The 16,307-nt window shown below is 33.2% G+C and overlaps 1 protein-coding gene across 1 annotated transcript in view; it reads left to right on the top strand.

The window, feature by feature from the left end:
* Positions 1 to 16,307, top strand: part of XPR1 (xenotropic and polytropic retrovirus receptor 1) — a 131,656-nt gene that overhangs the window by 78,851 nt on the left and 36,498 nt on the right. Inside the window, exons 4-7 of the mRNA XM_019733509.3 lie at positions 7,721 to 7,944; positions 10,809 to 10,958; positions 11,328 to 11,411; positions 15,445 to 15,526. Coding sequence (XP_019589068.1) covers positions 7,721 to 7,944; positions 10,809 to 10,958; positions 11,328 to 11,411; positions 15,445 to 15,526 — 540 coding nt within the window. The remainder of the gene's footprint in view (positions 1 to 7,720; positions 7,945 to 10,808; positions 10,959 to 11,327; positions 11,412 to 15,444; positions 15,527 to 16,307) is intronic.

A 16,307-nucleotide genomic window follows, 5' to 3' on the forward strand; every position in this document is an offset into this window, starting at 1 on the left:
GGGGCCGCATTGAAGCTTGGAGATACATGGGTGGCTTTGCAAACAGTGTTTCCTTTGTCGGTGCATTACATGGGGATTTGTGCACTTGTGATAGCTGTGGGGCTGAATATCACCTGGAGTCCAAGAAGGAAGATAAGAAGCATCACTGAAGAGAACACCTGGAAGAATCTTAGTGGCTTCCTCACTCTCTTATAAAGATAAAATTTCTTCACTGTAAAAATAAATAAATAAATAGATAAAATAATAATTCCAGTCTTTCTACTATTAAAAACTTGGGGGCTAACTGATTTAATGACTTCCTTTTTCTGTGTGTGTTGGCAGGGACATTAGGGCATGTCTCTTGATGTCATCACAGAGTAGGTACAAATTGATAGTCTTCAGACTGACTTTTTGCCAGGTCAGGAAGTGATGGGTAATATGAAGACATGATTGACAGAAATAGAATTTGGCCCTTGTCCTAGACAGTATCATTTTTCTCCTTATTTAGCCACCTGTTCATTGGCAGATTGTCTTGTAGACTGCAATGCTCAGACACTAGGGCACATGAAAAACTGTAACTAATACAGGAGTAAGTTCAGCTTATACACCTACCTCCACCCTCTTACATCTCACAAAAATATGTAGTGGGCAGCTAAAAATGGTCATTTTCTAAGTGAGTTATAGTCTTGACTGAAACCTTTTAATACCCGAAACAAATGTTATAAAAGCCAAAGAAACAAAACATAGAAAGAATACTACCAAAATGTGGCTATTTATTTTCATAGCAGTTCTGTTACCTACCAATTACATTTTGGATTTTTGAACCTTATTACTTTCTTTAGAAGAAGTTTACCATTTAACCTTCCTATACTTCCTATACTTCTATATATACTTGCTTGTAAAATGAGCAAATTGATTCCCAGCCCGCTAGGGTTGCATATGTGAGGAGTCAGAAGCTACTTTCAATATTTCAGAAAATCTGATGTAAGTTGTTTTCTTGTTCTTTATTTTTTATAACATATTTTTAGTTGATAAGATATGAGGATTTATTTAGATTTGTAGATAAAATCTTTTTAATATTTGAAAGCCATGGGAGGAGAGAGTAATTTTTTAAAGAAATAAACCTTTTTGGTGATAACATTACTAATCACTGATCTAAGAGTCTCCCAGGTCTCTTCCAACACTAAAAATGGTGTCAATCCTGAAGGCTGTAATGTTAGAAACCTTTTTTGTGGTGACCAGGTATGTCCTTTTCCATTGGTGATAGAAAACACTTCACGTTATAACATCTTTTTTCTTTCTTGAACCAGTTTGCTTTCTTTCTCCATTCAAAATACTTAGCTTCAAAGCTCAACTTAATTGATCTTCAATAAATTGGAATATATTCTGCAAAAAGAAACAAACAAACAAAAAATATTTAGCTTCTCAGCAGTGTTTTTATGGGCCTACATTAAAAAAAAACAAACCAGAATATATCTGTTGCTTTTAATATTCCACAATTAAAACAGGCAAGCCCTTTATATTGATTGGTATGTTTTAAATAGCTAAGAGCTTTTTCCTTTGTTTCTAAACAGTTTCAGTTTTTTTGAGCCTATCCTAATTTTTTTGGCTTCAGTTTTTATGTTAGGAACTCACAGCAATGTTGTGTGCTTTTCCTTTCATACCAAAAAGGAGGGAGTGAAGGAGGGAAGAAAGGAGATTGCAGTAGTGTTATTGATAAGTAGGAAAATCATGGCAAAATAGAAACAGATTTATTTCTTAGTTAAATATTTTCAGGCTTCATATAAATCAAAGACCAATTGGATAATAATTACTCGGAACTATTCCTATTATACAGTTATCCTTATAATCCTATTATGCTATATGTTTGTTTTTCTTTATTCTTATTGAGACACTTTATATTATTATTACCACTGAGTATGTGTAATGAAACATAAGAATCTCTTTCACTGAAATACTAAATGTTCATTTTACAAGTGATTTTATGTATCTAGTACCCACATATTTAAACTGACTTAGTGGCTGGTTTTGCTCTTTGCTTATATGTGTGTTAAAATATAGATTAGATACATATTTAAGTAGGGTGACCATTGGTGTATAATGTGGTTTAAAATTCCCATGGGCACAGCATTTCTTCCTATATCATGACTCTCTTGAATTTTGAGCTCATTGCAACAGAATCAGTTACTTAAGAACTATTAGAAGATGGGGGGGTGGGGGTGGGGGAGGTGAATTAAAGCAATCAGTCTGGCTTGCTTTCTTGTTAACACTTCTGATGAAAATTAAAAATTTTTACATATTATCCACAATAAATTTTTCTTTCTTCATTTTGTTAAAAAAAAGTGATTGATAAGTTTCTATTAAAAACAAGCCATGTGAAACCAACTTCATTTTCTTTCTCTTCTTTCCTCCTCCTGCCCTCCTCCCTTTTCTTGTGTTTCTTTCTAAGACTGAAAGGTTCGGGAATGCCCATGGTCATAGGGTAACACAATTCTAGGATGGCATCTTCACAAAAAAAGCAGACTATCATCTAAGTTAATGCTTTTAAACTATAGGCTGAGGCCCAATAAATGGGTCAGGAAAGTAAAGTACCTGGGGTTACCACAGGAATTTTTAAAAATATGATTTGAATGTAGTTGAATAGAAAATATCAGAGTTTATTTGCCAGTTATGTCTACTTTATGTGTATCACATGATACCTGGCATTTTAGAGTTTTGCAAAGTACTGTGGAACAGACATGAAGCATTGACTTTTCTTGGAGGAAAAGAAAGGGATTGAAGAAAAGCCTCCAGAAGAAGTACCTTTGCAAATGTATGGACATTTGCCAAATGCCATTGGAGGAGTGTGTTTGGGGACAATAGTAGGGGAGTTGGAGAGTAGTGTCCCAGGGCAAGGGAAAAAGTATCCAGATGCATAGTGACATTAAAGTACGTGACATATTTAGGGGTGAGGAGGGTAACAAATAGTCTGCGGAGGCTGGAGTTGTAGAGAATAAGGAGTAAGTTGGTGATTAGAGAGAAAATTGGAGGAATAGGATGTTTTATTCACACATGGAAATTTTAGACCAGTGGTTGAGGTATAACAATTTCAGTAATAAGAATACCAGATAAAAGCAGAACAAAAATTGCATGCAATATAACAAGACTAACGATCCTGAATCATCTGTGATGGGTCAACATTCTTATAAAGTTACTTTGTATTTTGAATTCACATTGAGGTCCATAAATGTTGGTAATATTGCAGGAGAAGTAAACAATAAAAGTATTCTAGGACACTAACTTTATCAAGACTTATTCTTCAGTTGCATAACGATATATAACAGCTTTGCTATTCTGAAGATAGCTTGTAGTTCTGAAATAACTTTTTCTAAAAGTAAAACAAAATACATAAACCTGGTGAAAACTAAATACCTTGTTAACCCTTATTTTAGCCCTTTGAGGGGCACATAGGTGCTTTGAAAGTTCTTGAATGGTTATTGGAAATGTCTATCAAATATTTTTTATATGAGATCTTATACCATTAATTATATATTAAAATAATCAATTCTCATTCACAGTCACTTGATTTCCTGGCATGAGTAGAAATTGGAATTTATTGCCAAATAGGGTGTTTTCATCAACATTCATAAAATTGCTTTGAAATGGTCATTTTTATTTTATTTATTTTTCAATTAAAGTTTATTGGGGTGACCACTGTTAGCAAAGTTACATAGATTTCAGTTGTACAATTCTGTAATACATCATCTATATATCACATTGTGTGTTCATCACCTAGAGTCAGTCTCTTTCCATCACCATAATAATTTCTTATAAGCGTATTTGTAGATTTTTCATTCATAGACCAAAGTATGTTCTTACATACACATATACCTTTTTCCAGGTTTTGTGCTGTCCCATATGTTTGAGTTTTTCGGAGGTCTGAAAATTGGGATGTCATTGCAAAATAGATTTGGGCACTTGTCAAAAGCGGTATTTTTCATCCTTTTTAAACCTATGCCCCTTTTGATAAGTATAAAATTCTCACTCCATAACTATAGTAATATTGAATATTACTATATTGGATATGATTTCTTTCAAATATAAACATGTCCTTTATATTTCCCTACTCCCACCCAGGGACTCTGTCTCTCCCATATGCTCTTCTAGATTGTCTCGTCCTTAAGAAAGAGAATCAGTTGTTTAAAGAAAGTAGCAAAATACCCCTGAAATTTTCATTTCTCCTATATTTCTGTATAGGAACTTGGATTACTACGGAGAACTTTTCCCTACATATTCATTCATTCATTCATTCATTCATTCACTTACTCATTCACTCAGCAAACATGGATTGAGCCTGCTGTATGCAAGCTTTTATGATACAATGGTGAAGATGGTAGTCCACACAAAAGCTTGTACATGAATGTTAATAGCAAAATTTATAGTAAAAAAACTCTAAACAATCCAAATGTCCATCAACTGATGAGTAATTTAAAGAAAATATGGTGTATCCACACAATGAAATACAGTTCAGCAATGAAAGGAACAAACTACTGATCCGTGTTCTGAACCTCAAAATCATTATGCTAAGTTAAAGCCAGACGCAAAAGACTACAGATTGTATGGTTCCTTTATATAAAGTGTCCAGAAAAGGCCTATCTGTGGAGACAAAGCAGATCAGTGGTTACCTGCGGGTGGGGATAGGAGTGAGGAATGACAGCCAGCAGCCAGGACAAGAGCTGCAGGGGGTGATGGAAATGTTCCAAACTTGGATCGTGGTGATGTTTGCAAAACTCTACAAATACACTAAAAGTCAGAAAACTGCATTATTACCGTGGGTGAATTCTATGGTATGTAAAGTATACCTGAAAAAAATCTATTAAAAAATAAGTTGTTCATTAAAAAATGAAGATTATAGAACCATTGCCCTCAGAGAACTCAGTCAATGAAGCAAACATATAAACGAAGAATTCTACACAGGGTGCTATCCATACATGTATGTGGTGCCTTGAGGCCCTAAGGAGGGAGCTTCATATTGTAACAGACTTGTTGGGCAAGAAAGACTTTACATAGAAAGTCGTACTTGAGATTAGCCGTGTAAAATGAGTAAGGGGTTTGCCAGATGGAGAGGCATTGGTTTCTTGACTTATTGCTGGCACGTAGGAAGTAGCAGATCCTTTCTTTCCATTTTTTGGACTTCTTACATTTTAAATATCATGTGATGAAAGATGTAAATAATTACAAAATTTATTTTGACAACTCAGGCTAAGGAAGCTAAACAAATAGCAATTTCATATATTACTCCTTTAACAATAAAAATTGATCATATTACTTACGATATTCTGGATATGGGCTTTTACTAATTACCTGAGTTTTTTTTATCAGCAGAGTAATTTATATACTTAATAAGTCCTCACGTCTTTTATGATATATGTGTCTTTAATTGTGTATAATATATTTTTTCAATTGGCTAGTAAGTGGTTAAAGCATGAATACTTAAGTTCTTTGAACCTAACTACTTAATAAACAGAAGTGGTAAGTATATCTTTTGGCCTAGGAGCATCATGAAAAAATTACTGAGATACTAGTTGCCCTGTGAACCAAGAAAGCACCAAGAGGGTCCGGTCCCTACTGTGTTTGATCATAACAATAACAAGACAAACACATTTGCAATAGAAATGTTTAACTTGTATAAAAGTAACCCTGAGATTCATTTTCCCTTTGACTTCAGTGTGAGATCTGAAAATAGGTGAATAGTGCTTTTTCTTACAACATGGAAGACTAGAAAGAAATCCTGAAAACCTCTCATTACAAAACACTAAAGTGCTGCATAAAATACGCAAAATTATTAGAAAACAAAATATATGCTTAATTAGGATAGAGACATAAAAGAGTATCAAAACCATGAGGAAAGAATAAGAAATGATCAAAATTGCCTTTTAAAAATAGCCAATTAGAACTTTTAAAAATGAAAATATAATCACTGAAATGAATATCTTAATTAAACTAAATTAGGTAGAGCTTAAGAGAGAATTTATAAACTAAAAGATAGAGTTGAAGTAGATACCCAGAATATTATACAAAGAGATAGATAGGAAAATATAAGATATGTAAAAGACAGCAAGAAGATCAAAAGGCCATAGTTGATACTTGTGATTTGCTTTTTCCACTACCCATTCCATATTTCCTTTGCCCTCAGCTAGAATTCCAGCTGGCTAGGGTTTTTTTTACTGGTTGGGATGACCCAAACTTTAATTCTTGAAGGATCTGAACCCTCAATAGTTCTGTCTTTTTTATGATTGCTGTAGTTTTTTATTAACTTTTATTATTGGTTATGGAAGTACTAGGATGCGTTCCAGAGAGCTCCTGGGTTGCAGACACAATCCTCCTTGCTCCTATTGTGTATCAAGAACTCACTGTCCCCTTGGCAATCACCATCAATCACTTTAACCTGTAAACACATTCTTTGCCTACTGGTTCAGTGGTATAATGAGCCCAGAATGGCCAGGTGCAGTCTTGTCTTCCAATTCAGTGGAACCATTGCTGTATTCCTCTGAAAGAAGCATTTCCCCTTCAGAACTAACCAATAGGCTGAGCTCAAGTTGCAGATTGGGAAGCAAAAATTATGTGAGTGGAGTATAAAAATTATGTGAGTGAGAGGAACCACTTACACTTCCACCCCTTGATTCCTAGACAGTGTTTTGGCCATGGTTGGGACAGCACCATATAATGGTCTCAATACTGCATCCTATAAGACAGGAGCCCATCCTTGCAGAGTTTTGTCTCCCAACTCATTTCACTAAGCTTTTCTATTAGGCCAGCTATTTCTGGGTATGTGGTAAGACCATTGTACTTCATGGATATTCCCATTGCTTTACTGCCTTTGCTGTGAAATGAGTTCCTTGATCAGAAATAAAGCTGTGTGGAATATCACGAAAATGGGTAAGATGTTCTACTTAACAGTGGTGCTAGCAGGAGCATTCATTATGAGCAGGGAAGGCACATCTATGTGAACAATACATTTGTTCCAGAGAGGACAAATGTCTGTCCTGTTCTGTTCTTCCTTCCTCACAGACCCTGGCAACCACTGGTCTCCTTTCTGTCTCTATAGATTTACCTGCTCTGGACATTTTTATAAATGGTATCATACAATATGTGGTATTTTGTGTCTGGCTTCTTTGACTCACCATGATGTCTTCAAGATTCATCCATGTTATAGCATGAATCAGTACTTCATTCTTTTTATGCCTTAATAATATTCCATTGTACATATATGCCGTATTTCGCCTATCCGTTCAGTTAATGGACATATGGGTTGTTTCCACTTTTTGAGTATTATGAATGCAAGTTTATGTGAACATGTTTTCAGTTCTTTTGGGTTTATACCTAGGAGTGGAATTGCTGGATCTTAAGGTAACTATGTTTAACTTTTTGAGAACTGCCAAACTGTTGCAAATTACAGTGTGCTGTACCATTTTGCATTTTTACTCTTAGTGGCTTTTTAAATACAGTATCTTCATCTGTAAAAAGAAAGGGTACACTTGAGGTTTTGCAGGGAGGGAAGTGTGGGATAGAATGAAAGGAGCCTGCTATACTGAAACATTTTTTTCATATCCAGTTCTAACTGTTACATGTTAATGGTTTTTTTCTTAGAAATTTTAGGGAAACAAATTAGAATAATTAGTAAAAATTTAGACGAGTCACTGAGAACTTTCACCACCATTTTTATCTTGATGATTTGGCAATTCTGTTTTATTTCTTATAGAAAAGCTCGCAGAGGCTCAGCGCAGGTTTGCTACTCTTCAGAATGAGCTGCAGTCCTCACTGGATGCTCAGAAAGAAAGCACGGGTGTTACGACGCTGCGGCAGCGCCGAAAGCCAGTCTTCCACCTGTCGCATGAGGAACGTGTCCAACATAGGAATATTAAAGACCTTAAACTGGCCTTCAGCGAGTTCTACCTCAGTCTTATCCTGCTGCAGAACTATCAGGTATTTAGATTCTTACCCTGGAGAATGGCTCCTTTAAATAATTGAGAAATTATACTAAATAATTTGAGCTGTATTGATGAGCCATTCCAAAAAGGGAAGTCCTTAGCATGTCATTATTCTTTGTACTTCTATCTTTTTAATATTACATATTCTTGAATTTTTTCCTTATGTTGCTTTTGAAATTTGGTGCAGTTTCTCCCATTGATGTTATCGTACACAGTAGCAAGTTCTGAAAGATGTGATTGATATGATCCTAACAAATCTGAGCCAGTTATCAGAGTTGCAGGATGGAGACTTGAAGTGCTAAATGAAGCAATCCAAAGGAAATTTTTAAAAACAATTCTAGCTGAAGAATTCAACTGTAAGAACATGGTATTTATATACCATTTAGTATTTTTGAAGACTAGTGAGATTTCTTTAATAATTTTAACTGTTTAAAAAGTCAAAGTTCAATGTAAAGTTTCCTTTTTTGCTATTAGAAGGAAATATCAAGAGAAAAATTTATTTCTTTCGTGGGCAGTTAGTAATTTCGAATCTTGTTTATTTGGCTAATTTGTAAACCTAAATTATATGAAGCTGAATTATAGCTCTTTGGCCTCAGAAGTTTCAATAGTCAGTATTTCTGATTAGCTAAGATGAAACTTTTATTAGACATTTTCAGTTGGTAATTCAGTTGTATATTCTACATATGTATTTTAATGAGAAGTTTGGCTTCATCTCAGTTGAGACATTCAGTCAAAGCTAAAAGTACATACATACATATACTTTTGCATGCAGTTTGTAGGTTGTATACAGAATTTTTACTAAGATTTTAAAAAATTGATAAGCAATTGAAAGTATTTTTGAAGTATTTTTCTGATTTGATTACAATATTGTATATCACCAAATTTTAAAAAAGTTACAGTCAAATGTTAATCGCTTTAGTTGGCTGCTGTTATACCTTCAAAACTGAGTTTATACACACCCAATTACTATTTATATGGTGCTCATTTGTTCTCAAAGATATTGCGTGACTAAGAAGTAGTGAGACACATTCTACCAGCCACTGTTTCACTACTTTTTAATCAAACTGGGTTTGTTCTTAGCATTCATTAATGAGAATCATAAAATACTTGTACTAGAAGGCCCAATCACAGAATGAAAGATGGATTAGTTGACATTCCATGCTAACATGCATTGTTTATGCTTTCTTTAAAATAAACTAAAGGAACATAAAAAATCTCAGAAGTAGTTTGCCACTAATATATACATATATTGTATAAAAGGTATATTTTGTTTTTGTTAAAACCCTTGTTGACTTTTCTACAGTGAACATTTTTATAACTTGATTGAATAAAAATGTTAATTTCAGGAAAAAAAAAATATATATATATATATAAAGGAAAATTCCTTTCCTTTGAAATTTATCGATAGGCTTTATAATTTATTTTTAAAAAACAAAAATATATTTCTTCTTTCTTCTAATGCTATAAAACATTAACATTTCATATTTTATTAATTATGCTTGTGTGTTACAGGCAAATACCCTTGTTAAATTTTATTTCATTAACTTTCCCAGAAGCTTTTGTTTTGGGTCATTATAAAAAGCTCCTTGGGAAAACAAAAATAATTATTAATTATAAAAGTTTTGATCTATCCTCTGTTCTTTGAAGCTGTCTGTTCTGTATGAATACATTTACTTTGAGAATAAGGAGAAGGGAAAATTGTTTGAAAGCAGTCTCTCAATCATGGTATATGTACCCCAAAGAGAGTTTAAAATGATTCATTAATGTATGGGGGGGGGAAAAGTAAATAAACCAGCAAGCAATGAAAGCCTAATTTGGAGTGAATGCTCAATTTTTTTACTAATGGGGATATGTGATCAGCAAATTTGGGAGATCTTTGGTTTAAAGAACCTTGCAAATCCACAGTTTATTGCTTTTTCTTAAAATAAATTTTATTGGGGAGTATTGAGGGACAGTGTGTTTCTCCAGGGTCTGTCAGCTCCAAGTCATTTTCCTTCAGTCTAATTGTGGAGGGCGCAGCTCAGCTCCTAGTCCAGTCGCCGTTTTCAATCTTTAGTTGCAGGGGGTGCAGCCCACCATCCCATGGAGGGAATTGAACCGGCAACCCTGTTGCTTAGAGTTCACACTGCAACCAACTGAGCCACCCGGCCCGCCCCTCTTGCTTTTTTTTGCATGTTGATCAAACAACAACAGAATTTGAAAATGTAGAAAAGTAGGATTTTGATATTGTAGAAATGGAGAAAAAGTGCTAGCTCCTATCCATTATCAGCAAAATCCTGTGTGATCATTACTTCTTTTCTACTGACTCTTCTTTGCACTCCCGTCCCCAAACTGAGAATGGATGGAAGCAAAATGAAAGTTAGAAATAGATGATCTTTCATTTTCTATGTTGGTTCATACATGTTTGCATAGTAGTAGGGGGGAAATACATAGCTATACCACTCCTTCAAAAAGCAGAGAACTTATAAATGTGTTCGTGCATGATAAATCCAAAATATTTTCTGAAAATACTCTTTGGATCAAAGAATCAAAATAATGTAAATTAGCTATTTTGAGAATAATTATACATAGGAAAATGGAAATAAAAATGTTTTGAGTTTAGGACTTCTGTTAATTTTTTTTGAAATAGAAATAATAGGATTCTTGGTTAGGGTTTCTTTCTATTACTGATTGCTTACTACCTTGAAATGAATAAATAAGAAAGAAGAATCTTATCCTTTTAGTAAATTGTTTTATGAAATCATTGCCATTTCACTCAGTACTCAAAACTTCAGTTAGTTCTGTCTACTCATACTGCTTATTATTTTTCACCTTTGATGGTATAGAAATTATAGTAGTGTTTCTCATTTCTTTCCATAGAATCTGAATTTTACAGGGTTTCGAAAAATCCTTAAAAAGCATGACAAGATCCTGGAAACATCTCGTGGAGCAGATTGGCGAGTGGCTCATGTAGAAGTGGCCCCATTTTATACATGCAAGAAAATCAACCAGCTCATCTCTGAAACTGAGGTACAGTAATCTCACTTACATACTACATATTTTCCAATAATTTGCATGTCTAATTTTTAATGAAATAATTCCTCATTTCTGTTCTCCTTTATTAGTTGCTAGCATTGAATATATACATTCTTAACTCATGATTTTTTTTCTTTTGCTTTATCAATACTCATTTACCAAGAGGTTATCAGAATACCATATATGCCAGGGGTGCCAAAAAAATGTGTACACATGACTTGTATTCATCTTTTGTTATCGGTATATATTGAGTATTAACAATTTTAATACAGTTTTTTCCTTTGTATAAATGATTCAGAATTATTTATACAATACTCAAGTTTAGTGTAACTTTTGTCAACATTTAATAATGTGTCTTTCTAGGCTGTAGTGACCAATGAACTTGAAGATGGTGACAGACAAAAAGCTATGAAACGTTTACGTGTTCCCCCTTTGGGAGCTGCTCAGGTTAGTATTTGTTTCCAGTTATTTGGTGGGTTGATTTTGCCAATTTAATAATCAACACAATTTGTTTCGCTGGTAAAATATACTGATTTCAATATTTGAAAAAAAATGTTTCAGTCACAGTTTGTAAGTTATTAGTATTGTTACTTTTGTTCTAAAAAATTAGGTGCCAAGTCTCATTGCATAATGAATTGTAATGTCTTCCCACCTTTCTCCATCTTATCCTGTATTCCTTCTCTTGTTTATTGTTATTGACATGCTAACTTCTTGGTCTCACTAAATGATTAAGAGGAGATATTTATTTGATGATGAGGGGGTTCAGATGTGCTGGGCTACTACATAGTTTCATCCAAAACATAATAGTTAACACCTAAAAAAGCATTTATTAACTGATAGCTATACATTAGTTACACACACACACACACACACACACACACACACACAAAATTAAGTGATACCCTCTGTGGTATAAAATAAGTCTCAATAAAGTTCAAAAGATTTAAATTATAGAAAATAATGTTCTCTAACCACAGTGGCATAGAAATCAATAACAGAAAGAGCTTTCTTATCCTAATAAAAGGTCTTTACAAAAACCTACAACTAATATCGTACTTAATGGTGAAACACTGAATGCTTTCTCCTTAACTTAAGGACAATATTCGACATTGTACTGGAGATTATAGCCAACGCAGTAAGGTAAAAAAAAGAAGTAAGAGGTATTCAGATTAGAAAGAAAGAAGTTAAACTGGTGGGGGTTTTTTGCAGATGACATTATAACGTATGTAGAATATCTAAGGAATCTATAGACTAGCTACTAGAACTAATAAGTGAGTTTAGCAAAGTTGCAGAATACAAGATCAATATATAAAAATCAATTGTATTTCTGTATACCATCAAGAACAGTTGGAAATGAAAAAATTTAAAAATAATGCTACTCATAATGAAAATATGAAATATTTAGGGATAAGTATGACAAAAGATGAGTAAGATCTCTACATTGAAAGCTACAAAACATTGCTTAGAGAAATTAAAGAAAAATAGGTAAGCGATATACCAAGTTCATGGGTTAGAAAACCCATTATTTTAAAGATATTTCTTTCTAAATTGATCTATAGATACAGCACTATCCAACTCAGAATCTCAACAGGACTTTTTTTTTTTTATAATTGGTAAGCAGATTTTAAAATTTATGTGGAAATACAAAAGATCAAGAATAGCCAAAACAACTTTGGAACAACTAAGTTGAAGGATTAACACTACCTGATATCAAACTTACTATTAAAGCTACAGTAATCAAGACAGTGTGGTATTAGTGTCAGGATAGGCAAATAGGTTAATGGAACAGAGTAGCATCTATAAATAGACCAGTAAGTGTATGGATAACTACTTTTCAATAAAGATGCAAAGACCATTCAGTGGAGAAAGGATAGTCTTTTTCAACAAATGGTGCTGGAGCAATTGGCTTACATATAAAAAAAAGAACTTCCATATATTCACACTATATACAAAAATTAATTTTAAGTGTACCGTAGACCTAAATGAAAACCTAAAACTACAAATTTTTGAAGAAGACATGGGAGAAAGTACAGGTGACTTTGGGTTACATAAAGATTTCTTAGAAATGACACTTCATCAAAGTTTTGAAAACTTCTCTTCAAAAGACAATGTTAAGAGAATGAAAAGAAAAGCAACAGACTAGGAGAAAATATTTACAAAATATATCTGATGAAATACTTGTATCCAGAATGTATAAAGAACTCCAGTACTCAATGATAAGAAAACAGACAACCCTGCTTAAAAATGGGCAAAAGATCTGAACAGATACTTAATGAAAGATGTATGGGTGGTACACAAGCATGTGAACAGATGATGTTCAATATCATTAATCATAGCAAATGCAAATTAAAACTATTGAGCTAATACACACCTATTAGAATGACTAAAATGTAAAAGATTGGCATACTAAATGTTGAAGGAACAAGAACTCTTATATCTCATGCTGCTTGTAAAATGTAAAATGATATAACTCCATTGGAAAACAGTTTGGCAGTTTCTTAAAAAGTTAAATCTTTTACCTACCACATGATCTAGCCATTATCCTCCTAGGTATTTTACCCATGACAAATGCAAGCATATGTTCATGTAAAGACATATACACAAATGTTTGTAACAGCTTTAGTTGTGTAATAATAGCCTAAAACTGGAAACGAGCCAAATGTCTATCAATAAATAGGTAAATGGATAAACAGTTATGGTATATCCATACAATGGAATACTATTCAGCAATAAAAAGGGAGTAAACATTAATATATGGAACAATATAGATGAATCTCAAAGTAATTATGCTGAGAGAAAGAAGCCAGGCCAACAGAGAGTACATACCAGTGTACCTACTGTATGATTCTGTTTACCTAAGATTCTGGAAAATGCAAACTAATGTATGTTGACAAAAAGCAGATCAGTGATTGCCTGGGAGTAAGTGGGGTGTGATAAGAGGAAAAGGATGATAGAGGGGTATGAGGAAACTCTTGGAGATGATAGACATGTTTTTTTTCTTGATTATGATGATAGTTTCATAGGTGTTTGCACATATCAAAACATCAACATGTACACTTTAAATATATGCAGCTTATTGTGTGTCAGTGTAGTCAATAAAGCAGTTTTTTAAAAATAGACATATCATAGTCAATCTGCTTTAAGGTAAACGATAAAAATCTTAAAAGCATCCAGAGAAGAAAGACACAAATTGTATACTTTAAATATGTGCAATTTATAGTACGTGAATTATATTTCTATAAAGCAGTTAAAATAAGAAAATTAATTTTGAAAAATTGAGGTGTTTAAGAAGGCATGTAGAGGTGGTAAGGTAAAGGAAACATGGAAATGGTTATCTCTGGTGAGGAGGGGTAGGTATTTGGATCTGGAAGAGCTAGGAACTTCAAAGGTAATAGACATGTTCTGTTTCTAAAGATTGATGATAATAAGTTTAGGTATATGTTATGATTCAGTTCCTAACAGTCCAAATACATTTTATTTATAGAGATACAGATGATATAGATATAGATGTAGATATGGATATAGATATATAGATATATTCTTTTGTATGTATGATAAATTGCCCAATTTTGAAAACTAAAGAAAAAATTTTTGAAAAAAACAAATGACTGTCTTCCTTCTGGATGCTTTCAAGTCCTAAACTAACAATTCTATAGATATCTGTCTTGATAAAGAAGAAATCAGAGGGCGTCTGAATGCTTGTTTTTGTTTTAAGGTTTTTTAGAAAACATTTAAAGTATCTTAAATGTAACATCACCTCTAACAACAACAAAAGTTTTTGCAATATTCATAGCAAATATTTAAATCCCTAAGATTAATTCTCTCCGTGTTTCTCATCCCTTTACATTTAAAATATCAAATACTGTCTTTATTTTAGAAAACAGAATTCTTTTTGTCATTTTCTAAATATAAAATTACATTGTAATAGAGAAAAATATTTTTGAATCTGCACACCCTGGACATACTGTGATATGTTGGGCTCTGAGAATCTAGTATATCTTTAAAAATTCACTTTGAATTATCCCAGTATAATAGTGTAAGTACTATCAGAAAGTAAGTGTTCTTATTTTTACTGTTGTCCCTATTACTGATTGTACCAAATATGTGAACTCCAATTGAGTAATACTGACTTACGACATTTAAAGATGTGTACACTGTAAAAATGAAATTGCACTTAAATCTGTCCTATAAGAAAATCAGTATATACACGTACATAATTTGATACCTAAGATTGTCATCTTGTTTATTTAGTGACTCAGATTTCTGTAGCAGAATTCGAACAATTAGCAACTCTATTCTAGTATTATAGACTGAAGAAAAGATGATTCTTTGGGTCAGATTTATTAAAATTCAGATCATAAAATATTTTTGTTTTCATTGTAAAACTTTGAGGCTCATACATGGTAGAATTTTGTTATAGCATATACTAAATGTATTTGTATTTTGCCCCATACTCAAAATGCTGTTTTTCTGTCCACAGCCTGCACCAGCATGGACTACTTTTAGAGTTGGCCTATTTTGTGGCATATTCATTGTACTGAATGTTACCCTTGTACTTGCCGGTAAGTAGTTTAAATTTTGTATTAAATTTTTCTTACTAATATGTCTATGCTATGTTCTGTCCTACCAAAACTACTACCTGCCAAACGACCAAAGCTACTGAAAGGGAAATCTGTTAAGGCTAAGTTTTTTGTTATTATAGATAAATGAGTGGAGCTCATTTGTTTGGGTTTGTTTTTCCCTTTGTGTACATATTAGTCTTTAAAATACTGCTAGTTGATGACCTCTTATTCTCCATTATTTTCCAGTGTTTATGCATAATTTCTTCAGACTTTTTCAGTGTTCAAGAACCTCAGCCCCCTTGATCACAGATAGTAGTAAATAGGGTTACAAAATTCATGTACTAAAGCTTAGTCACCTGCTTTTTTGGAGACTTACATCCTTTCCAGAACCTATTTGCAATTTTCATATGATTTTAAGAAGCTTGGTTATATAATTTCCTATTCTATAGAAGTTAAAAATTAGAAAGAGGTAGGAGGAATTGCTAGAAACAGGTGCACTTCCAACATGAAGAAATGATATAACATCAAGGGAAGCATAATCTTACTAAACCTCCCAACAGAATTTCAAATACCCTCTCAGCTGCATTTGACATTGTGGATCATTCCTTGAAACTCTTTCTTCAGTTGTTTTGGGGAAACCACACTGTGCTGGTTTTTCTATTATATTTGACCGGCAGTTCTTTCCCACTCTCCTTTGCTGGCTATTTTTTTCTTTGTGACATCTGAATTTTGGGGATTACCACTGGGCTCAATCGTCAGATCTCTTCCTCTGTCTATGTTT

The sequence above is a fragment of the Rhinolophus sinicus genome, chromosome 11 (assembly GCF_057876585.1).
Source record: "Rhinolophus sinicus isolate RSI-liver-muscle chromosome 11, RSI-T2T, whole genome shotgun sequence".
NCBI lineage: Eukaryota > Metazoa > Chordata > Mammalia > Chiroptera > Rhinolophidae > Rhinolophus > Rhinolophus sinicus.